This window comes from Thermothelomyces thermophilus, chromosome 6, assembly GCF_000226095.1.
Source record: "Thermothelomyces thermophilus ATCC 42464 chromosome 6, complete sequence".
Taxonomy (NCBI): domain Eukaryota; kingdom Fungi; phylum Ascomycota; class Sordariomycetes; order Sordariales; family Chaetomiaceae; genus Thermothelomyces; species Thermothelomyces thermophilus.
The window spans coordinates 28334-51050 of record NC_016477.1 but is presented as its reverse complement, the minus strand read 5'-3'; the positions used below and the strand labels follow the sequence as shown (position 1 = coordinate 51050).

Sequence of the window (22717 nt, the reverse complement as noted above, 5' to 3'; positions counted from 1 at the left end):
TTGGGTTCCCAGTAACTACCTAATTAGAGCGCGTTGGCGTCGGGTGGAACAAATTGGAACAAACAAGACCGTCATTGTGGGGTCTTGGGGTTAATTAGGCAAAACCTTCCACCACAACAACAGCCTTCTTCGGACACAACTCGAGAAATTCACACCCTGATCCTCTTACCTGCAGTTTGTCGGATTTGCCAACCATGGACACCTCTAACAACAAAGTCATCACGTTTTACGACATCATCCTCGATCCGACGGCCTACCCTATCTCACCAAACCCGTGGAAGACGCGGTAATTAATTATGCCCTGTGTTCAGTTTAATAATTAATACCCCTCAGCTCTTGGTCTTTTAACTTTCCAACTAACCCCCTCCCCCCTCTTACCGCCTTCAAGCTACGCGCTCAACTTTGCCAAGGTGCCCTATCGCACGACTTGGGTGCCCCTTGCTGCCGTCGCAGAGACGCGGAACGCGCTGCAACTCCCTGCCAACCGGAAGCATGCCGACGGCAGCGACTTCCCCACGCTTCCCATCATCCGCGACCCGCTCGCCGCGACTACGTCCGGGTCCGAGGTCGTCGTGGGCGATTCGTTCGACATCGCGCTGCACCTGCAGAACACATATCTCTCTAATAATCCCCCCTCCTCTTCCTCCAATGACCCCTCCTCCGCCGCCGCTGGACAGCAGCAGCAGCAGCAGGGTCAGCTTTTCCCGGCCGACGGGAGCGGGACGGTAGCGCTTCACCGCGCGTTCAACGCGTTCGTCGACCAGATCTTCAGCCAGTACGGCGCCCCGCTCGCCGGCTTCTACATGCCGCTCGATCCGCGGACGGCCGAGTCCGACAAGGCGGCCTTTGTCCGGCGGATTCCGGGGGTGACAAGATGGGAAGATCTAGAGATCCCCAAGGGCTCCGAGGTGAGGAGCAAGATGCTGGCCGAGTTCGAGAGCGCTTTGGACACCAAGCTCGGGCCCTGCTTTCCGTCTCCTGCCCCCGCCGACGGAGCTAAGGGAGGACCGCAGGGGACTGGTCCTTTCATGGACGGACGCCAGCTCCCCATCTACGCCGACTTCATCGTCGGCGGCTGGCTGCAGTTTATGCGGGGATGCCTGCCCGAGTGGGAGGATATGCGCAACAAGTGGTCCGGCGGCAAGTGGGGAAGGCTGCTTGATGCGTTGGAACCGTGGGCGGACGTCGATGGGCGCGAGGGCGTCGTTCCGGCGAGGCGATGATTGCGGCTGATGTCGGCCGCTGGGAATCAACGCCTGGATGGGAGACTGTTCGAATTCAATTCAATTGATTTCGTAAACAAGGAAAGAAAGAAGACGATGAGATAGAAATAGAACAATATTGAAAGAAAACCGACAAGGAAGAAAATAACAACACGGTCATGTCTCGCGCCGTCTAATAATTATATTACGAAGTCTCTGGCTTCGTTCTCTGTTCTCATTCTCCCATAATTGCCTACCTACACGAATCGGACTTGTCTAGGCCCCAAGGGTAGAAGGAGGTTCAAAAGAAAGTGGGCTAATTAATTACCTAATAACTGGATACGAGGTAATAAGTACCTCTGTAACGTAATTACTACATAACAACATACCTCTTACTTTGTCAACTCTACACCTTTATTATTATTATTATTAATCCTCCGCTACTATGCCAAAGCATACCAGAGCCTCTCTAGTTATATACAAAAGAAACCGTACCTAATATGCCGGATAAAAACCTCTATCCCTCCTTTTAACGCCTAATCCGGAAGATGTCCGAATGTCGAGAATGGCATGGCAGTGGGACAGTCAGTAAGGGTATCTGCCCCAAGGCAACGACATTGGTGGTTCTGATTGCCCGCCATGGCTGCGCGGATCTTGTCCGCTGTCTAGGATCAAAGATTTCCAAGCAAAGATGCTAAACCATTCAGCAGGTGCAGCATTGAGAATAAATTTTTTTGTTGCGGACCGTCCGGACCTCGTGATATCCTGCGATACACTGCCGATTCATGAATCTCGCGGTTTATATCCTCCTCCGCCAGTCATTCTGACCCTATATGCGGCCGATGGTGATTCATCTGATCTCCCTTTCAAACAGTGATTGCGGGATCCACGTGCGGACAGGTCTTGGGCAGGCAGCCGCAGACTTGCATCGTGTCCTGCCAGATCACTATCCCCTCGCTAGCCGTCCGCTACGATCTTGAAAGCTAGCTCGGTATCGAAAGCAGCATCCTTCTCCTCAGTCGAGACCGGTCAGAGTCCTTGCAATCTTGCTCCTCCTCGAAGCTGTGCCTCCGCTTCCGTGACCGCCCCCGAGGCTGGTCCTCTTGCCGCTCAGCAGGGCCGAGCTCGTCATTATAGCAGCCATCGTTCTCAGAGGTATCTGCCCTAAAGTAGCCGCTATCATACAGCCTGGGGCTCTCCTTTGCCAGCAGTTCCTCAGCGGCATCGGCAGACCTCGGTGCGCTTCTCTTCCTAGGAGAGCAAGACCTGGCATTCTTCCACATCTTCCTGCACATCTCGGGACTAGCCTCTTCAGTCTCCCATTCACCCTTCTCGCGGTTCCAGAGGAGCAGGCGCCTCGGCACAGACGTCGAGGGGAGGAACATATCAAAGACACGAGGGCTTAAGATGGTCCAGGCAAAACGCGCGAAGAGACACTCTACCGCCACCGTCGCGGGGATGGGGTGAACGGCGCGGTTGTGCCAGAGGTTCGGGAGCTGTCCGCTGGGCGTCGAGTTGAAGACGTGCAGGACGAGCTGCGGCGGCTTCCGCTCAGCTGTGGCTCCGTCGCGACCTGTATCTGCCTCACTGCCGTCTCCCCCACTCTTTTCCCCAACCTTGGGAACAAAACAAAAATGTCTCTCGTTAAAGACGCTATGGAGATCCGCCCGCAGCGTCAGGAGGTTCGCTGGTCCGTCAATCGGGTCGGTTGAGAACAGCTGCGTGGGCGAGTACTGTTGCATCTGGTTCGAAAGCCACCAGTTGTCCTCGCCGGCCGGTACCAGGTGCGCCATCTCCAGGCCGTCGCCGTAGTTGGAGAGTACGCAGCGCCGAGCCGCCTCTCCTCCCATGCGTGTCGCCGCCGCATCTGCCGCCCATCTTTGCCACAAGGGTGGTAAATCATTATGCGGGAAGCGCCAGTGTGAGAAACGCGGCACAGTGGGGTATGGAGGATTAAGCGGGCCGGGAAGGTGAAAGAAGTACTGCGGCTCGCGCAGGATGCCGTCATCCGGGCGCTCCACACTCACGGCGCCGCTGCGGTCTAATGAGAAGAACCCATCATTCCACCGGTTGCCGGCAACAAGGCCGCAGGCCACCAGCGCCGTGTCGAAGTCGATGCCGCCATCGTCGAGTGCGGGCAGCGAGAGAAGCACTGCCCTTCCGGGGTAGCCGGGGTGGAGGAAGTCGACCCTGCAGGGCCGTTGCGCCGTCGCAGGGCTATAGTTCGGCTGAGATTCGGGCTCGTTTGCAGCGGGACGCAGTTGCATCTTGTGTGTTTTGTCACGATTATGAATTGGATGGAACGGGCAAGAGCCGACCAATGGATTGCTAATCAAGCATTTCGCGCGGCGTTGATCGGTTGGTCTATGCCCGCTCGGGCAGTTGTCACGCCAACCAGGCAAGATCGCAAGTAGAGTGTTAGGGTCTGCCCCTTCATGCGCGTTAATGCCCCTCATCCACTGCCTTCTCAAGTGACCTTTCGTATACCAACAACACCTTCAATTCGCCCTCCCTTGCGGCCGCAGCCTCCGAGATATGCTCTTCGACGGCTGCAGCACCTGGGACCCATTCCTTGAACCGGATCATCCCCCGCTTGACCTTCGTGACAGGGAGGGCCCGAGATGTCAAAGATGGTGGCAGCAGCTAGTCGGACGTGCACTCTATGAGTGCCAGTAATTTCATTATGGGTCAGATATGGGAACCCATGCACGATGGGGCTGCTGAAAAGTGACGACGTTCGTCCTCCCCTTGCTCCGCTCTTCTTCGCTTAGTTGGAGTCCTGTAGGCCCATCGCGGCCTTGCGTGTTGGTGCTGTGTCGGTTAGAACGGATCCGATGAGACATGCGTCCGGTAAGTCAGACCACCTAGATGTAAACCACCCCCCCAATTGGACCACTCCAGCTTTAACCCTCAGGGTTATATATACAAAAATATCCTCCCTTAACAACACAATAACTAGATATTCAAGATATAAAATAATAACAGGAAATTATTCCTTAAACGTTTCTTAATAATTAGTTTAGTTTTTCTTATTATTTATTATCTTATATGAATATTTAAAATATTAAAGATATTAAAAAACCTTAATATTTTTTAATAGCTATTAATAATATTTTTAGATCTTAGTTCTGATTGTCATAGCTATTCTAAAAAAATAAAATAGTAATTTCTTAGTATATTTTCTATATTACTATCTGCTTCTAAAGATTAAAGTCTATTGTGCTATTATGAGATATATAATATAGGATTAAAAAGTATGAGTTTGTATAGGAATGGGCAGTCTAATTAGGGGGGCGGTCTATATCTAGGGGGTCTGACTTACCTATAGCACTACCTGTTAAGCTTGAATAACTCTAGTCATATCAAAAAGGAATCTGTTTTGGGATACTTATAGATCTAAATAGAGCGGAGAATAACTTTTTGGGTAGTTGTACAGAGATAGCTGTGTGTGTGCATGTAAAGGGAAGTAAAAATCGGGAAGAAAATGATACAAACTGACTACCTTAGGTAGCCACATAGAAATAGCACTTTGGGAGAGAACCGTTGTACGGAATGGTTAAGATCGATAGCGAGACCCAATCTGATTATTAAAAGCCAAGAAAACCAGGGGAAAGGAAGAAAGTCACCAGAGCTTAAAAGCCTGGCCAAAACATGCTTTTCACCAAATCCCACGGGCATGAATTTCCACGTCCTCTTGCTGTCCATTGTGCTGGCCTTGTGAATTGTGGCCATTGCTTGCATCCGGCAACTCCCAATCGTCAGCGTAGCTCTTTGGCTGCACCAGATCATCGTCCGCCTCGGCCCTGCCTCGGCCATGTGCCCTGAGGTCCCATCTCTCGACGCCTTCGACACCCCGCAGGTCGGCGCCGTATTCACGGAACACGTCGGTGCTGAGCCGTTCGTACTCGGCGTAATCCTTGGGCCAGGAGCCCAGGCGCTGGATCGCGAGCTTGAGTAGACGCAGGTGTTGCCGGACCACCTGGCCGGCGTCGGGCTGTGCGCGGTGCAGATGCTGTCCATGGGCCAGGAGGCGGTCGAGGTCGAACTGGAGGGTAGGGCTCACGTCGCCGTCACCGCTGGGACTGACCGCGCCGCCGTACCCGTTGGTGTGAGTCACGAGGGCGACGTCGTCCATGCTGGCATAGGCCGGGTCGCTATAGACGCGCAGGATGTTCTCGTGGATCGCGGCGGCCTTGCGGTAGTAGCGGTTGGCCATGGCGGCACCGTTCTCGTCACCTCTCGCGTGCGGCTGGTTCTGGTAGCGCTGCCCGATTTCCGTGTACAGCTGGCTCAGCAGGACCGACATGTCAAGCGTGATGGGGTCGCGCAGGCCGAGGACGCGCCGGCAGTTGTACACAATATGCTCGGTCGCGCGCAGGGCGCCCCTGGAGTCTCCGTCGAGCCAGCGGGCCAAAATGTAGCGGCGGAGCAGGGCAAAGGTGACCGAGGGCGGCCACTCCTGCTGCGTCTCGCGGCTGCTCCAGAGCCTGGCCATGAGGGAAACGAGGGCATGCCAGTTCTGCTGCTCGCCGAGAAGGCCGATCAGCTGGTTCAGGTGCACAATGCCGAGCTTGGCCAAGTTGACATTCAGGTCGATCAGGACCTGCAGTGCACTCTGAAGGATGGTCCGCGACGTCTCGAGCAGCAGTCTGCTGCTTTCGGCGTTGAGCTTAGCAGACGGCGCCGCAGCACCCGGCTCTCGCCCCCCTAATGCCATGCCCATGGTCAGCACCAGCTTGGCCATCGTGGTGGTGCGGTATTTCTTGCGGGCCGCGATGTAGTGGAAACAGGCAACCGCCAGGTCGCAGGCATCCTGGAACCGGCCGTTTTTCCGCAACCGGAGGACCTGGGTGTTGCCGATGATGCCGACGGTTCGGACTATGTCTCTGGACTTGTGCGTCCCGAGGTGGTCGAGGAGGCTGTGCAGGAAGGCCTGGACCTGGGTGGTGCTAAGATTGGCCATGAGGTTGAGGCGCTTGGCCTCCGTGTCGTTGAACCACTGAGTGAAGCGTGAGAAGACGTACGCGGCCGCGAAGTCCCGGCCAGAAACCAGCAGGGAGTGGTAAAGGCGCGCAGAGGATGCGGAGACATCCAAAAAGCTGCTGCTGGACGAGATGAGAGAGCGGAACTTTTCAAACTCGATGTACTGGGTCGTCAGGTCGGCCAGGATCTCGGTCAGCGTGGCCGAGCTGCGACGGAGGCTGTGCTCGAACTGGGCCAAGAAGATCAAGCTCTCGCGGCCGCGGGACGATAGGTCGACCTGACTCGTCTTCTTGACATCGGCCGTCTCTTTGATCAGGATCTGAGAGTACACCTGGTCGACGAGCTCTGTAGCCTTCTGTACTTGGTTGACGGCCATGTAGTGCGAGGCGATCGTCGAGGCCGCCTCGACGAGCCGCGTCGAGGACGTCTCGGTCGCCATGATGTTCACGACAGCCTGCTCGAGCTCACTCACCAACGCCTCGGTCTTTCCCTGTCTGCTGTAGGTGTGCACCAGCTCCGTCAACGTGGAGAGGGTCTCCCCGTGAGCCCAGCCGTACTTCTGGCGGACAGACACGATTCGCTCACGCAGGACCGTCGAGTGGCGGTCTAGTTGCGACGACGTAACCTCGCTCCGGGTCTCTGACGACTTGATGGCGTTCACTTGGGCGTCATGCAGCACTTTCAGGTCGGCCGATATCTCTTCGCGGTTGATATGCTCGGATCCCAGTTGGAGGAGCTCTTCGTACAGCGCAATGGCCTTCTGCTCGTGCGACCTGGACTCCTGGTACAGCCTGGCCAGGATCAGAGTGACCTGCACGGTGATGGTAGCCTTGGCACCGTATAGGGCCTTACACTGCGCCAGGAACTGAGACGTGACCTCTTCGAGGACACTGAAGCTCACCCGCAGGCTGCGCAGGCAGTCGGTGTACTGGGAGAAGCACCCGAGCACCCACTCCTGGTCCTGGAACTTGGGGCTCGTCTTGGGGGCCTTGAGGAAGGTGGCGAACAGCGTCCTGTAGTAGGGCAGGGCGTCGGAGAACATGCCCCTGCTCCACAGCTCCCTGGCGACCACAATGACGGCCGGCAGGGCCTCCGGAGTGCTAATCTCGGCTTCCTTGTTAAGGGCGCGGACGATCTTGCGGTAATACTCGACAAAGACTGGCCGAGGGCGTGCAAGGTCCGCCAGCTCCCACAGGGTCTTGATGACGGCCGGGTGCTGTTCGCCGTAAAAGGTCGTGTAGTCCTCCAGGATCTCCTGGCGCAGGGCGATGAGCGACTCGGTCTGGGACGCGCGGCGGTAGAAGACGACCAGGTCGGTCGTGGCACGCTCCCGCAACTTGTCGTCGACTCTGCCGCTCGCCCTCAAGACACAGTAGACGCGCACCCGGATGTTCTCCTCGTGGCCCCAGAGGCGGCGCACGTGGTAGCAATCCGCCAGGCGCCCGGCGAGGTCCAGACACAGCTTGATGCTCTCCCGGGGCAGCTTGACTTCTTGCGCATGTGCCGAGAACAACGACGGCCAAATCCTGCGTAGCACCGTCTTGAGGAGACGAGAGGCATCGTGCCAGCGGTGCTGGGAAATGTAGAGTGAGACCAGGCTGTTTGTCGCCGAGAGCGTCAACTGAGTCTCGCTCCTGGAAAAGCCAAGCGACTCGAGCACAGTCTGCTCCAACGTGAATTCGGAATATACGCTCTCTGACGAGCTAACCCACTTCAGCACCTCGCGCGAGGTGGTCTCGATGCTCTTCTGAAGCTCTCTGTAGGTCGACGTCTCTGTGCGCCTCGTTGCGCGGTAGTAGTGCTCGCACTGCTGGAACAGGGACAGTGCCGCAAAAGACAAGTCGACAGACTTCATCACTTGGGCGATCTGGACCAGGAGCGACGCAGACGTCTCGGTGATGCTCCAGCCCTTGGACGAACCGTACTCCTTCCAGACGCCCACAAGGATCCCCTTGGCCTCGGACGTCCGATGCTGACTGTGCAGGAACTTGGAGTAGCTGAGCAGGGTTTGCAGGTTCCTCTCGACCCAGACTTCCGAGTATTGCACCCGGTATTCCTCACTCGCCCACCGCCACAGCGTGAAGTAGGTCTGCTCGGCCGATTCGGCATCACCATTGGCGGCATATTTCTCGGCCTTTTCAAGGAGGTCGCCGAAGTTGTACGACTTGGACTCGCCGAGAAGAAGCTCGTCACGTTCTTCGAATTCAAGACGCAGCGCCTGGCCGTCCTCGTGAGGGGTTGACCAGATATGGTACAGGTGAACTCGACCATTGTCGGGATTCACATAGTCTCCGCCCTCGGGCTTCTTGCGGTCCGTTGACCTGTCAATTTTTGTCTTGATCTCTTGGGCCTTTTGTTCTTGGTGAACGGAGCGGTAATGTTGCTCTAGCTGCCGCAGAATGGAGACAGCCTGGGTCGAGGTCTCGCCGAACTGCACCTTGTAGCCCTCTACCAGGACGAGTAGGACCTGCTCTCGCTTGTCCATAATCCCGGTCACGAAGCTGGTACGCTTGGACTCGGTCACCTCGAGGTAGCTGTTGGCCATCTGGATGGTGACGGTATGGCCCGGGCCGAGAAACTCGTTGCCGGTCAAGACAACCTCGAAGAAGAGGGAAGCCGCCTGATCTATCTTCCCAACCTGACGGTGGAGGACCGCCTGGAAGATCAGGAGCTGCAGGGTCAAGGCGCTCTTTTCCCGGTAGAGCTGGCGGTAGATGTCCGTGATGGTGTTCTGGTACTCGAGCAGGGCCGGTGTAGGGCGGTGTTCCCATAGGCTGGCCTGGAGGAGCAAGGCCGTGATGGTCGTAGGGAACACGCGGGAGAACGCCTTAGCCGCCCCTTCCTTGCCGCCGCTCCTGAAGTCTTGTGTCTTGGTGAGGTGGATGGGCCAGTAGAGCACGGCTAAGTCCAGCAGGGGGTTGTTGTCGAGCAACTGGCCCGTCTCATGGCTGTTCAAGACGGTGACGGACGGCTTGTGCTGTTCCGGCACCTTCGCCTTGATGTACAGCAGCAGACGGGCGACGAGGTCTCCCTGCGCGTCCGTGATCTCAGGGGCCAGCTCTGCCTTGGCGATCATGTCCAGGAGGGCGGCGCGGACCAGTCCGTGCCGGAGGTACATCAGACCGTCTTGGACGAACACAAGCCCCTGGACATGCTTCATCGTCGACAGCACATCGATGTGCCGGTTCGAGATGGTACCGTTGCCGACGTCGATTTGAGCCAGGATCGCGAGCTCCTTCAGCGACAGCGGACGATTTGCGATGGCAAGCCACACGAGCATATGCCTCGCCTCGTCTCTCACATTGGGGGACCGGACCTCGCGAATGACGAAATCCTTGATGGTCGGCTTTTTCGTGACCACTTCCTCAATAGCCTCGCGCAACTTTTCGAGGCCGACTGCGCGACGCAAGCGCTTGGTGGCCAGCTTCGCCCAGATGAACGAGCCAGTCGAAGACTCGGCGAGCCGCGTTACGATAGACTCTTGCTCGAATTCGGACATTTGCGAAAATTCGCTGTCCACGTCGAAGTCGTTCCGGATGACGGCCATGATGTCGTCTAAGATCAGATCCTCACTCATATGGATGCTCATGAGACCGTCGGCCGGCGAGTGCGCCTCCCGGCCGAGGGTAATGAGCCGCACATTGGTGCCATTTGCCGTGGCCTTTGCGAGCCGCCCAAACAAGGCGGCTTCGTCGCATGAGGCCTCATCAATCCCACTAACGACCAGAACGAGCTCTCGGGCGCCGGGCAGAGCCGTCGCGAGTGCCCGCTCCACGGCCATCCACATGATTTGGTCGTATTCCTCATACGTGGAGGCGTGCTTACTCTGGTCATGGGCATCGCAGAGTATCTGGAGGAGCTTGACGTTGCCAATGCGCTTCTCAAACAGCTGACCCAGAACGCTTTTGGCGACAGCCCGAGCCGAGGCTTCGACGGGAATCCTCTTGCCTGAGGACGTACATCCAACTGTGTCAGCTGCTTGTGCTCGACCAAATGGCCCCGCTTCAAGCGGTCCTTAACTAGAATAGAAGACCGCGAGCATGACCGACCGAAAGGCACAAAGAAGAAGGAGCAGCCTGCGAGCAGACTTACTTATAGGGATGTACAACGCGTCATAGTTAACGCCCAATATGGGCCGCTGAAGGTACTCCACTATGACGGAGGATAGAACGCTCTTTCCGGACCCCGGCCTGCCGCTGATGGATAGGATCTTATTCTCGCCTTTCAGAAACCTGGTCAGATGGGGAGCGATCCAAAGACAGGTTAGTTCCTCTCGGTCATGAGCCAACAATGAACGTCTGTCGGCGACGCTGGTTAGAACGCGATCCTCAGGAGCAAGCCAACGTTTGACCAGCTCGGCATCCGAAACTATTAATAGCAGACACTCTGGTTAGCCGGACCGTTTCCAGGTGTGTGACAAAAGCGAACGCTTTGGGACTGGAAGCATAAGGCGAGGACAAGACAGCAAACCTACCGGCTTCGGCATCCAACTTTGCCATTACCAGCTGATATCGCCACATGATCTCGCCTATTCTCTCGCAGCGTACCCTAAACGTTCTAATTTGTTCCGAGAAAGTGCTATAAAGGTTGAAAGAAGAGATGGGCGTGCTTGAAGTATCGAGCTTGCTTGAAGCATCGGGCTTGCTTATAGCATCCTCGATAGTATTGCGAAAATGCGTCGCTACGCTGCCGACCAAACCTACCAGATCCGACAGGGCGAGGATGAGCTGCTCCTGGATTTCCTTCGATACGTTGAAGAGCTCAGTACGCTCCAGGAGGTTGACCATAGGCATAGATATGGTGTAGAAAAATCGGAACGCCCTCATGAGGGCCTGGGAGTTTTCCTTGCCTAGCTAATTACATGGTGACGCGGAGTCAGTCATCTAATTATAATCTACAAGGATTGGCACAGCAACCCGAAGCAAATTTCCAGGACAGACACACCTCGAGCAAGATGAAACAGTAACCATATGCTACCTGGGCGGCCATGGTGCTTTGTCTGTCAAGCTCCCTGATGGCCGTGTCGAACGAGTGAAGACGCTCGATAAAGAGCTGGGCCCAGGCCAGCACCTTGTCGTAGTCGCTGCCCTCCGGGGGCAGGTGGGTCATCCTCTGATTCTTGATCCAGTTACGGATTGAGTCATATGTGGCGTTGAGGAGCTGAGAGGACACGCTCGAGCCAAGCACGTTTCCGCTGAACTGCTTCAGGGTGAGCACCATGTTGGCGATGCTCGACCGGTGGCTGGTGGAGGCGTGACTCGAGTCTGTCCCTAACGCGTGCTGCAACGCACCGTTCGACAGCATTGTGTGGCCCTCTCCCAATGCCATGACTTGTCGAGAAGCCGTCCCTCGCTCGCCAAGTGCGTAGGGGTGGCCCAATCCCGGCGCTTTTGAGATGAGAGCGCTTGGGGCCATTGTTATGAGTTTGGGATTCAAGATCAAGGTTTAATCTCGATAGAAAAGGGTGCCTCTACTGTAGACATAGGTTCATCGTCGGGAGAGAAGGTTCGAACGGGAAGATTTCGATACTTGGTTTCTCCTACCGTGGTTGTTAACTATTATATACGAGTTGGTCCCTAGGGGTGTTTGCTTGGGTAAACGTAGTTTGTCTTCACGTGACGTCAAAGTGAAAGAAAGGCTTATAAGGAGTAGGTAACTGTTCCATCAGGATGATATACGATCCCTAAGCAAACATTACAGTGTACTGGGATAAGATCTGACAACCCAAAAATCGCGGTTGCCATTGACACTTGATCGACTCGACGTTGCCTAGAAAGAATGACTAGGCTTAGACCGGCCCGATTATACCTGACTCAAGTAAAATCTCCCGATCAAGCCGAACGTTATGATCATCGACGTAGCAGGATATAAGGGAATTCAGGTTGTTATAGTAGATATATCCTTACCTAGCAAGAGCTTGAGGGTTGAAGGTTGGGAAGAGGGCGAACCCTAGACATGTTAGAAGTTTCAACAGAATCTGAGCACGATCATTGACGGTTGATGCAGTCAACCAGCTCTTCAGGTCTTTAGATTGCCTTATTGTCATAATTCTATGAGCTAATTTAATGCTTCATTACTTTCCTGGATCCCCGACTGGGAGAGGTTGAGTCCTTGTAAAGCAAACAACTAATTATGGAGTATCAATTCACGTCCAATCAATTTTGCGAATGTATGTCCGGATTACCTCAATACAGTATTTGTACAGTGCACACACCCTGCTGATTGAGTGACCAGACAGACCCCAAGTTGCAGAACGCAACAGCATACTTCTGTTCTCCTTCTGGAATAACCCCCTGAACAATACGCCTACCAATAGGCGAGAGCTACAGCGTCTATTACTCTGGAGTGCGGGTTCCATGCCACTTGCTTGCGCGTCGACTTCCCAGGTCCTGACGTCAGCAAATATGCGTGTCTAGTAGGCCGCTGGTGGCGTACAAATAAGCAGGTCTAATTATCTCCCAAAGGATGTCGGTGTCTTTGTATATCAGGAGCTGTACGGTGTAGCATTACACGCATCTTAGGAATCAATTGGCCTGAACAAAACAAGCACGACATCACAGCTCATCTGCAAAGGATTGCCGAGTTCCTACATTTACACAACCTCTTGTCTATACAGCCCCAGTGCTTCTATCATAGGCATATCGTTGACGGCGAACAAGTAGGCATTCCCTTCCTCCAAGGTATACCTGTGGGACACAGCACTCCAAGCCGGCACGCTGAACGTGTCTCTTGCCTTCCACCGCACTTGCTGTTTCACCCCGCCAAAGCCGACAATGATAGAATAATACCACTCTCCTTTGTAAGATTGACCTTGTCGTGGTTCCCGCAGCTACGCGCTCCTCCCGAGCCCCAATGGCCTGGGACAGATAGGCTCCGTTCTCCAATCGATATTCGTACCGCGCGTACATCTCTGCCGGATTGGCATCCAGCGCGGCTGCCGTCTGAGCCCAGGGAAACTTCTAGCTGCTGTTTTCAGCCAGGGTGCTGGGATACCTCGCTTCAGCGTTAGTTGTCGGCAAATTTGACGGGCAAGAAACGGTACACCGGTAGGTCCAGCCCATCAAGCCACACCATTGGGCCCATCCCCTCGCTGCCGTGGTCGTGCCAGTGCCAGCTCGGCGTCAGGATCACCCCCTCCCCCTTCCATCATCAGCTTTTGGCCCTCGACGGCCGTGAAGCCACGCGACCCCTCAACAATGAAACGCAGCACTAAAGCGACGTGCCGGTGTGCGGGTGCCGTTTGGCCTGGCAAGATGAGCTGCAGCACGGCATAGATGGAGTCCGTAGTGTAGGGAGCGAGCACCGAGCGTTGGATTCACGAGCATTGCTACAGCACGGCAGGGTGTGCTGCAATCGGGACAACCACAGCAGTGGGAGCGCTGTGGCAGGCACTGCTGGAACTCTCGTATGAGCCTCAGAAGTGGTGATGATGATGGTTGATTATTCTCTAGTGCCGGAGGCACTGATAGAAGCTCTCTAAATACATCTTGAACCCTGGTCCGTCATCCCTGGGGGTGGGTCGGCCAAGTCTGGCCTCCGAGTGCCTGAATCCTGTAAGAAGCATCAAGACTTGACGCTCGGCTTCCTCCGCCGTTATCAGTGTCCCCGAATCCATTAGCAGCGAACAAATGGATTCGTACGGCCATGAAGTAACCTGTGCTGTCGGGTTTACGCGTGGCGGAACCATCTTACTAAGTACGGTCCAGAGGGGAGAGACATTGTTAGACGCTAGCGCAGCATAATACTGCTCCTTTGTACTAGTCGTGTCCTTCGTGGCCATAGTGTTGCTCGCGAAAGTGTGTAGGTTTGCCTTAGTTGCTAGTGTGCTCGCGATAGAAGTCCGTTGTTAAGGTCAATGTCAGAGCGGAGATATCCGGCATTGGTTAGCCAGATGACCCTGTCACCAACCTTGAGGTTGTACTTGTCTGTGCCAGGACCTAGGGTTACGACGACACCCGCTGCTTCCCGGCCCAAAACCTCAGGTTTCGGTGACGGATACAAGCCTGTGCGGAAGTAGGTATCGATGTAGTTGATGCCCGCAATTTCGTTCCTGACTAGCACTTGGCCTTCTTTCGGTTGAGGTACGGCATGGTCACTTCGATGTTCCAGAACCTCCGGGCCGCCCGTCTTCTCAACCAAGGCTGCTCTCTGCGTGGACGGGATCTCCATCGGGACGGTGTACTGCTTGGCGGTTGAAAAATGAATTCGGGCGAATGAGGAATGAAAGCGAAGCGGGAACGAGCATTCTGGACTAGCAGTCACCGAACCAAACCCAAGGTCTCTTTGAAACTCTCGGAGTAGTACTTCGTACGTGGGGAGCCGGAGCTAAGTTGGCCAGGCCCGGGGCAAGCGGGCCTTGGCGGGACCGGGCCGGAGGAAGCCGGAGGAGGGTCCAGCAGGACCTTAGCGGGGTCCGGCTGTGTGATGGTCCGGGCCCCACTAGGGTTGCAGCCACCCACATCTTCCTGCAGGGTGGCCCCAGTCAGCCTTCACTTCCTTCTTCCACCAACACCATCGTAGCAGTTGCAGTATACGAAGATAGTTCGCTTTTCCGCATCCTACCGGCTGCCAAGCAGAAAAGAAGCGAGAAGCTCGCCCTTTGTGCAAGTCTTGGCACCGGAAAAGGACCCCTAGTTTACTGAGGAGGTGAGGATGTTCGCCGTCTTGGAGATTCCCAAGTTGGGCCTGGAGCATGGATTTGCCATTAGAGGAATCGGGAGAACGAGGCAGAGATGAAAAGCCTGGAGAGGGCAAGCAGGGCAGCTGTGGCGTGGTTTAAGGAGTGGCTCTAAATGCTTCACACTAATTGTGGCCGCATGAAGACTTTGTTTCTCAAACGCTACGTAGTAGTGTGCAGATGAATATACTCGTCCCATCTCGATCTTAACAGCGCATAACAATATGTGCATGTTAGTAGATGTCAGGTTTGGTAAACATATATAATTGCCTCTATATCATAAAGGAAAAGGGAAAAAAGAAAAACAGACAAAAATAGAAGTGAACCTATAAGAATTGTAGTATAATTATACACACGTGTATACCCGGCTAACAAACTGCATTCCTTGATGCTACCATCAGTTTACTCTCTCCTAGTTGCAATTTCCTTTTGGCAGTATGTAGTTTCGACCAACGGAGTGCTCAGTGCTCGAGCGCACCGGACGGCTTGCGGCGGCGCTTCCGCAATATCTCCGCAGCAGAGACCATTCCGCCGCCCCAGCCGTAGTGCTTGGCATTCACCAGGTGCTTCCTCCAATGGATTCGGATTCCGGATGGCATCGGCTAACAGGAGATAATGATGGAGAACAAGACACAATGCAGCTGTCGGTCAAACCAGCTGAGATAACGTCGGCTGGCAACGGCATCAGCTAGTAGTCTCTTGCCCATCACAACTGACCTATCATGTTAGGTACCTGAGTCGGACATAAGCCAGGGCATTGTCAGGTGACCCTGAATTATCTATACCTACTACGCCCTTTAGCTAGCTATCGGAAGCTAGCTGCCCCGAGCTCCAAATAATTCGTGCCGGACCAAGACTCCGTGTAGAATACCAGAAACGTGGCTATACCTGCAAATTCAACTCCTTCTACTTCCCTCTTCAAGTGCCTGTTGCCAACCCTTCACCTCTCCAAGACCCCACCCTCCCTTTAGTGTTGGCTTGTCAGAAGCTATGGAGCTTCTAAGAGTATTAGCCACATACGTGCCACAGCGTATAAGGCGTCGTTGCCAACGCATTAGCCAGTTCCTTTGTCTATAAATATTAGTCGTTTTGTCTCCTTTATAGATAGTTTAACAAGGCACTGTCTCCTTCGTACAGCCACCCACTACAGACACTGCTTTCAACGCTCTCGGAAGCTCATCACTACGTTCGGCAGTTATAAGCCTGGCGCCTTGACTACTCCTCTGCCGACGTATCTTTAATATTAGTGGTAGCTTCTTTCTTCGGTTACAAACTCTCTTACCCTGCTTCTATACGCTTTCGACAACGTATCCGTCTATTATGTCCGAGATCCTAGTTAAGACTTCTATACGCCTTATAGGGCCTAGTTCCTGGAACTTGTGGTATATTGAACTGTAATTATAGGCTAAATTCGCCGGTATATAGGGATTTGTTGACCCTAATGGCAACTACGAGCCAGATCTGGAAGTTCCGTAGCGCCTAACTTGTAAGCAAGCTAGAGATAACCTTATCCTAGCTTCTTAGGAGTAGCTCTAAGAAGGATTGTCGCCCTCGATATCTACAGATTTAATACCTTCTAATATAGCTATTATAGCTAAATTTGCGTAACTATAAGACTCCTTTTATAAAGATATGGTATATACTGTAGATATTAGTAAGTAGATAGGATAGCTATAACGCTAGCTAGTGTATATTATAGATCCTAAACTTTATAAAGCTGCGAAAGCGTATAGGAAGAAGGATATTAACCTTATTAGGGGGATTATCTAGGCGCTTTACTTTATACTTATACTATCTATCGTAACGCTCTATATAATGATTACCGTATAATATATAACTAGTTTTAATATAGCTAAGCGTTTAGGAATTAATCTATAGCACTAGATTTGTAACTTTAATATCGCCTTCTAGTAAGCTATCTAATACGATATCCTAGAAGTATAGGGTATATAAGGACTTTATACCTTTCTTAATACTATCGTTATATGTATCCTACTAACCTAGGTAGCGAATAAGAGGATAGAAATCGAGCTTGCTAATGGTATAGGATAGCTACTTCCGGAGCTTAGTACCTTTGTTACAATGGCCAAGATCCTAATTAATAATGATATATAACCTAGAGTCTCTCGGAAGTATAGAATCTTCTTGATAACTTATACACTAATACTTCCTATAGCTTAGAAGAGTAGTAAGGAGAGAGGTAGAGACTTGTATAGAGACTTTTATAGCGGTTAGTAATATAATATAGAATATCCCTATAAGTATCTAAGATATCTATAGGATCTAGTAAACTGTTATATACTTAAGTAAGCTATCTATAGTAATAAGTAATACTTATACCTTTCTAATAAGAAGTATAAGAGGATTTGCTAAGAGCTTAATAAGCCAAAGTAAGCTAGACTGAAAAGTTAATTTATTACTAAGTAAGGGGAGTTATCCTATTCTAGGTAATTAGGGGTAGGATACCTTAGTTCTCTTAATATATTAATTATTAGTCTTTAACTACTTAGTAAGCTCTTAACTTACTATAGGGCGTTTAATATAGTCGCTCTATAACGTTATCCTTTTTCGGAAAGTACTTTACTAGACTTATACGGTATAACCTACTTAGTTAACGATAAGAAGTTCCTTTTACCTAGGATATTCGTTAAGGTAGAAGATCCTAAGTTTATTAAAACGGGTACGATAACCTTTCCTATTAGTAGGAGGGGTACTTAGGTAATTAAGAACGTTTTAGATAGACCATATAGACTATATACTAAGAGCCTAACGCTTAAGAATATTATTATTGTCAAAGGATTCTATATTAATATTATCTTAGAATGTCACGGAAATATGCATGCAGGACGCCGCCTGAGCCGCCTCCCCCGACAGGCCAATAGGACAGCAGGCACGAACGGACCAATCAGGAAAGGATCACGCTTGGCAAAGTGATCCATACACTATGGGATCACTACCGCAGCCGTGATCCAGACGGCAAAGGATCACTAGGTGAAGAGTGATCTCAGGATTATATATACATGTAGATAGTCACTCGTTATGGTGGACTCTGGGAGTTCACCAGTGGTAACAATCACAATCACAGTACTCATACCAAGCATTGCTGATTACTGTGAGAGACAACTATAGTGTTGTTGTGAACCCTTCGGCTTCACCGAATCCCTCAGACGACCTGCCTGCTTGTCCCGCCCAATCCACCTCCGTCTGGACCCTTTCAGAAGAAGTCTGAGTTGGGTTCGTCACACGTTGTTACCACTCCCTTTGTTCTGTCATGGTTCAGAACGGAGGTGACTTCGACCTCGACACCGACATGGCTACCGACGTCACGGCCGAACAACTGCTCGCCTAGCTTGGTCAACTCTAGCAGCGGATCCAGGAGTTGGACCAGAGAGACAAGGCTGCTCAAGCTCGAATCAAGGAACTCGAGAACCGCGAGAAGTACTTATAGAAGTTGGTCAACGAGGCCTACGCCAAAATTGAGGCACTCGAGGGCGCCAAAGCGAAGCGTATCAAGATCGAACTACCTGGCAAATACGGAGGAACCAAGGAGGATCTCGCAGGATTCCTGACAAACCTCCGATCCTACTTCTGGCTCAATAACGACAAGTTTCCGGACGACAAAGCCAAAGTCCTCTACGTAGCTACAAGACTAGAGGGCAAGGCACTCAGATGGTTCGAGCCTACGTGGAACGACTATCTCACTAAGGAAGACGAAGATGACCGAGACGCGTTTACGCAGGCAGTCTTCCGATCTTACGACCGATTCGAAGAAGAGCTTCGGAAAGTTTTTGGCGACAAAGACGAGAAGATTCATGCGCAAGAAAGACTCGCCAATCTCCGACAGACCAAGTCAGCAGCCTCCTATGCCGCACAGTTTAGATAGGACATGCTCAAGTCTTAGCTTAACGACGAGGCGTTAATGCAATTGTTCTACAATGGCCTGAAGGAAAAGGTCAAGGACGAGCTATATAAGTACGATCGGCCTGAGACTCTAGATAAATACATCGCGTAGGCCATCAGGATCGATGATCGACTCTACGCACGAGAGCAGCAGAAACGAGGTCGAATGAACGGAACCATGGTTAAGGCCAACGACAAGAAAAAGCGAGCGTACGTCAGTACCTCGTACGGGACGTACCCCGGAGCCATGGATGTGGACGTAGCGCAGAAGCAGGACCGGAAGAAGACGACCCAAGACAAGTCTAATGTCATCTGCTACAACTGCGGAAAGAAAGGGCACTATAAGCGAGAATGCCGAAGCCCGAAGAAAGAGTGGAAGCTAGTCCCTGGAAAAGAAATCGCGGACATCGACGAAACCACCAAGGACGTCATCGAAGTAGCGGCCACGAGCTACGAAGACAAGGGCAGTGACACGGACAGTCTCGGACACGACGGCAACGGTGAAGACGAACAAGCACCGTACTCCGAACTGGTCACTATGGACCCAGAGACAGGTCTTGCCGAATGGGACACGGCAGGAGAATACGTACCACTAATTTCGATTCTCCCAGCCTTGAGTCAGTGGGGTTTTACAGTCACGCAGAGGCGGGATGGATCGTAGACAACCGACACCCAAGGAATCGAAAGACCCGGACCCAATGCTCTATTCCTCCAGGAACGAATCGAATGGTACCGCAACGAAGTTTTCCGACTCAACACGGAACTGCGCGAACGGGATAGGCGCTTGACTCGACTCGCCTAGCAGAGCGATGAGATGAAGGACGAAATAAGGGAACTCCGACGTATCGTGGAAGCCATCAAAGGAGAACAGCCTGTGACATATGATGGGCCCGATAGCTATGCCGAGCATCTTGACGATCAGCAACTCAGCAACGACGTGCGGAACCCAGAATACTAGTTCATGCGCGCGAATCGCGGAAGAGACGAACGAAACAGAGCGGCCGAATTGCTCTGGAAGATCGAAGCCCGCGATCTAGGAAGCATCACGATAGTTCTAAGACGAGCCTGGCCTAGGCACTGCGGAACCGGACGAGACACATGGGACTCGTGCTGGAGCAACGATTGCCTCTATCACGCGGAAGAAAAGAAATTGCAAATTCGGGAGCTTCAGACGAAGCTATGGCACGCACGACAGAAAGCAGAACGAGCCCAATGGTGGGAAGCCGTAAGCACTCAATGGCTCACAGAGATAAGCACGATCGACGAAGCCGCTATCAGCCGAACAACCAGAGAGGTTAGCACTGACCTGGGAAACGGGTCAGGGCCCTTCGAGGGGCCCGGAAACCATTAACGCCCGCACAGCGGCGAGTGGTAACGCAGTACAGGAGGAACTGGCGTAAGAGACCACCATACCGAGACCTCCCGGCAGAAACATGGGAAATCGCCGCAATCTTTGGACGACGGCGGCAAGACAAGCGATTGTGGATAACAGCACAGTGGAAACAGCACGAAATGCTCGCACTAGTGGACAGTGAAGCAGAGATGAATCTGATTTCGCCGACACTTGTGAATCAGCTGCGGATACCCTGGAGAATGAAGCGGAAGCATGGCATAGTCAAAGGGCCATTTCCGACATAATGGGTACGCAGAGAGACCGAACCGATCGACATCACTATGGCAGGGAAGACCACAGCAGTCGTATTTAGCATCGTGGACATAGGTAACGACAAAGACATAATATTGGGGTTACCATGGCATGAAGATTACGACCCGGACATCAGCTAGAAGAATGGTGGCCACCTGCGACCCCGAACGGAGTCGTATTCGACCAGCGAGATGGGGAGCGCGCAAGGATCGCGAGCGGACGATGCTCAGAGAAAGGCATGTCCTACGGATCCACCGCAAGAGACGGACAGTGGCAGGCAGACCACTACAGACTCTGGAAGAGGCGGCACAACGACATCGATATCGCGACAGGAGGAACGAGCTAAACCGCCGATAGCTGTTCTCTCCGTTGACGAATGTAGAGTACTGCAACTAGAGCAGTGGGTTGAGACAGGAGAAATCGCTAGCATCGCCATAGACGGAACTAAGTTTGTATACTATCAGAAAACCGAGAGACGAGACAAGACTGGGGAAGTACCGAAGGAATACGAAGGACACCTAGCATTCGAACCGAAGCATCTGGAAGGATTACTAGAACACGGCCTATGGGATCACGAGATCAAGCTCAAGGAAGGAGCACGACTAAAGTTCTTCAAGATTTACTACACGAGCCAGACATAGAACGAAGAACTTAAGCGATATTTGGAGGAGAACCTTCGAAGAGGACATATCCGCCCGTCGACATTGCTAGCAGGCTACCTAATCCTGTTTGTGCCTAAGAAAGATGGAAAGCTACGGTTATACGTCGACTATCGGCAACTCAACGAACAGACCGTGAAAAACCGATACCCGTTACCACTGATCTCACGGCTCCGAGATCAGTTGGCAGGAGCCCAATATTTTACGCGTCTTGACTTGCCATCGGCCTACAACCACATACGGATCAAAGAAGGCGACGAGTGGAAAACGGCCTTTAGGACACCCTATGGCCACTACGAGTACCTCGTCATGCCATTCGGACTTACGAACGCGCCGGCAACGTTCCAAGCCCTGATTGATCAAGCTATCCGACCCTTTCTCGACAAATTTGCGGTATGTTATCTCGACGACATACTTATCTTCTCCAAGACGATGGACGAACACCGGAAGCACGTGAAAGCAGTGCTGGACGCGCTGCACGCGTACAAGCTATTAGTCAACAAGGAAAAAAGCGAATTCCATGTCAGGAAGACAGTCTTTTTGGGATACGAAATATCCCCAGGACAAATTCGGATGGAACCTTCAAAGGTTGAAGCCATCAAGAATTGGCTACAACCGACGTCAGTCACGGAAGTACGAAGTTTCATCGGATTTGCGAACTTCTACCGGATGTTCATCAGGAACTTTGGAGCGATCGCACGACCTTTGCACGAACTCACTAAGAAGAATGCCGAATTCCAATAGGAAGAGCAACACGAGCAAGCATTCACGCAGATCCGTAACGCCATTACTAAAGATCCAGTACTAGTACTGCTAGACCCCAAGAAGCCATTCGAGGTGGAAACGGACGCTTCAGACTACGCCATCGGAGGACAATTGGGACAACGAGACGAACAAGGGAAGCTACATCCTATAGCCTTCTTTTCAAAGAAGCTCGATAGACCACGTCTCAATTATCCGATCCACGACAAGGAACTACTTGCGATTGTCGAAGCTTTCAAGGAATGGCGACCATACCTCAGTGGCACGATTGAACCGGTACAAGTGTATACGGATCACAAGAACCTGCGATACTTCATGACGACGAAGGAGCTCAACGGATGACAAATACGATGGGCAGAATTCCTCGCGGAATTCAACTTCGAGATCCGCTACAAGAAGGGCAAAGAGAACGCACGAGCGGACATCTTAAGCCGACGAACGGATCACACGAAAGGACGAACGGGAACAATACCACCGTTGTTCAAGGAACGAATAGACGGAACGCTGTATCACGAAACGCAGACACCCGTGAAAGATGATCCACTTGACTCGTTCCTAGAATGCTACGCAATCTTTCGAGAAGAAAGGATCAACGAGGCACAGTATCAAGCAGCACCCGGACCAGTGGTACCTGACGGAGTGGAAGAAAAAGATGGGAAACTCTGGTACCGAGGCAAAGCGTATATCCACGACAAAGATCAACAGCTACGAATGATTCGAGAACTCTACGAGTCGAAACTCGGAGGACACAAAGGAGTCACAAAGACTGTCGCACAAGTCAAGAAACACTACGACTTTCCACAGTTAACGGCACGAGTTAAGGAAGTCGTACGGAACTGCGATATCTGTAATCAAAGCAAAACGGCACGACACAAGCCGTATAGGCTAC

The 22717-nt window shown here is 52.5% G+C and overlaps 5 protein-coding genes across 5 annotated transcripts; 1 reads left to right on the top strand and 4 right to left on the bottom strand.

Annotated features, from left to right (window-relative positions):
* The first annotated feature begins 77 nt into the window (after window positions 1-77).
* On the top strand, window positions 78-1390 carry MYCTH_2309695 (uncharacterized protein). Its single transcript, XM_003665673.1, has 2 exons — window positions 78-286; window positions 389-1390. The coding sequence occupies exons 1-2, from the start codon at window positions 195-197 to the stop codon at window positions 1221-1223; spliced, it is 927 nt and encodes a 308-aa protein (XP_003665721.1). The 5' UTR covers window positions 78-194; the 3' UTR covers window positions 1224-1390.
* Window positions 1391-2132: 742 nt separating this feature from the next.
* MYCTH_2309694 (uncharacterized protein) lies at window positions 2133-3770 on the bottom strand. The gene has a single exon (XM_003665672.1). It carries the CDS (start codon window positions 3467-3469, stop codon window positions 2186-2188), a length of 1284 nt encoding a protein of 427 aa, XP_003665720.1. The 5' UTR covers window positions 3470-3770; the 3' UTR covers window positions 2133-2185.
* A 554-nt stretch (window positions 3771-4324) lies between these two features.
* MYCTH_2120499 (uncharacterized protein) lies at window positions 4325-11405 on the bottom strand (the record flags this gene model as incomplete). The annotated part of the gene is made up of 5 exons (XM_003665671.1): window positions 4325-4348; window positions 4984-10133; window positions 10278-10553; window positions 10660-11038; window positions 11130-11405. The coding sequence occupies 5 exons, from the start codon at window positions 11403-11405 to the stop codon at window positions 4325-4327; spliced, it is 6105 nt and encodes a 2034-aa protein (XP_003665719.1).
* Window positions 11406-12777: 1372 nt separating this feature from the next.
* MYCTH_2120498 (uncharacterized protein) lies at window positions 12778-13965 on the bottom strand (the record flags this gene model as incomplete). Its single annotated transcript, XM_003665670.1, has 5 exons — window positions 12778-12933; window positions 12974-13144; window positions 13212-13319; window positions 13354-13443; window positions 13756-13965. The coding sequence occupies 5 exons, from the start codon at window positions 13963-13965 to the stop codon at window positions 12778-12780; spliced, it is 735 nt and encodes a 244-aa protein (XP_003665718.1).
* Window positions 13966-14003: 38 nt separating this feature from the next.
* On the bottom strand, window positions 14004-14354 carry MYCTH_2069736 (uncharacterized protein; the record flags this gene model as incomplete). Its single annotated transcript, XM_003665669.1, has 1 exon — window positions 14004-14354. The coding sequence occupies one exon, from the start codon at window positions 14352-14354 to the stop codon at window positions 14004-14006; it is 351 nt and encodes a 116-aa protein (XP_003665717.1).
* Window positions 14355-22717: the final 8363 nt, after the last annotated feature.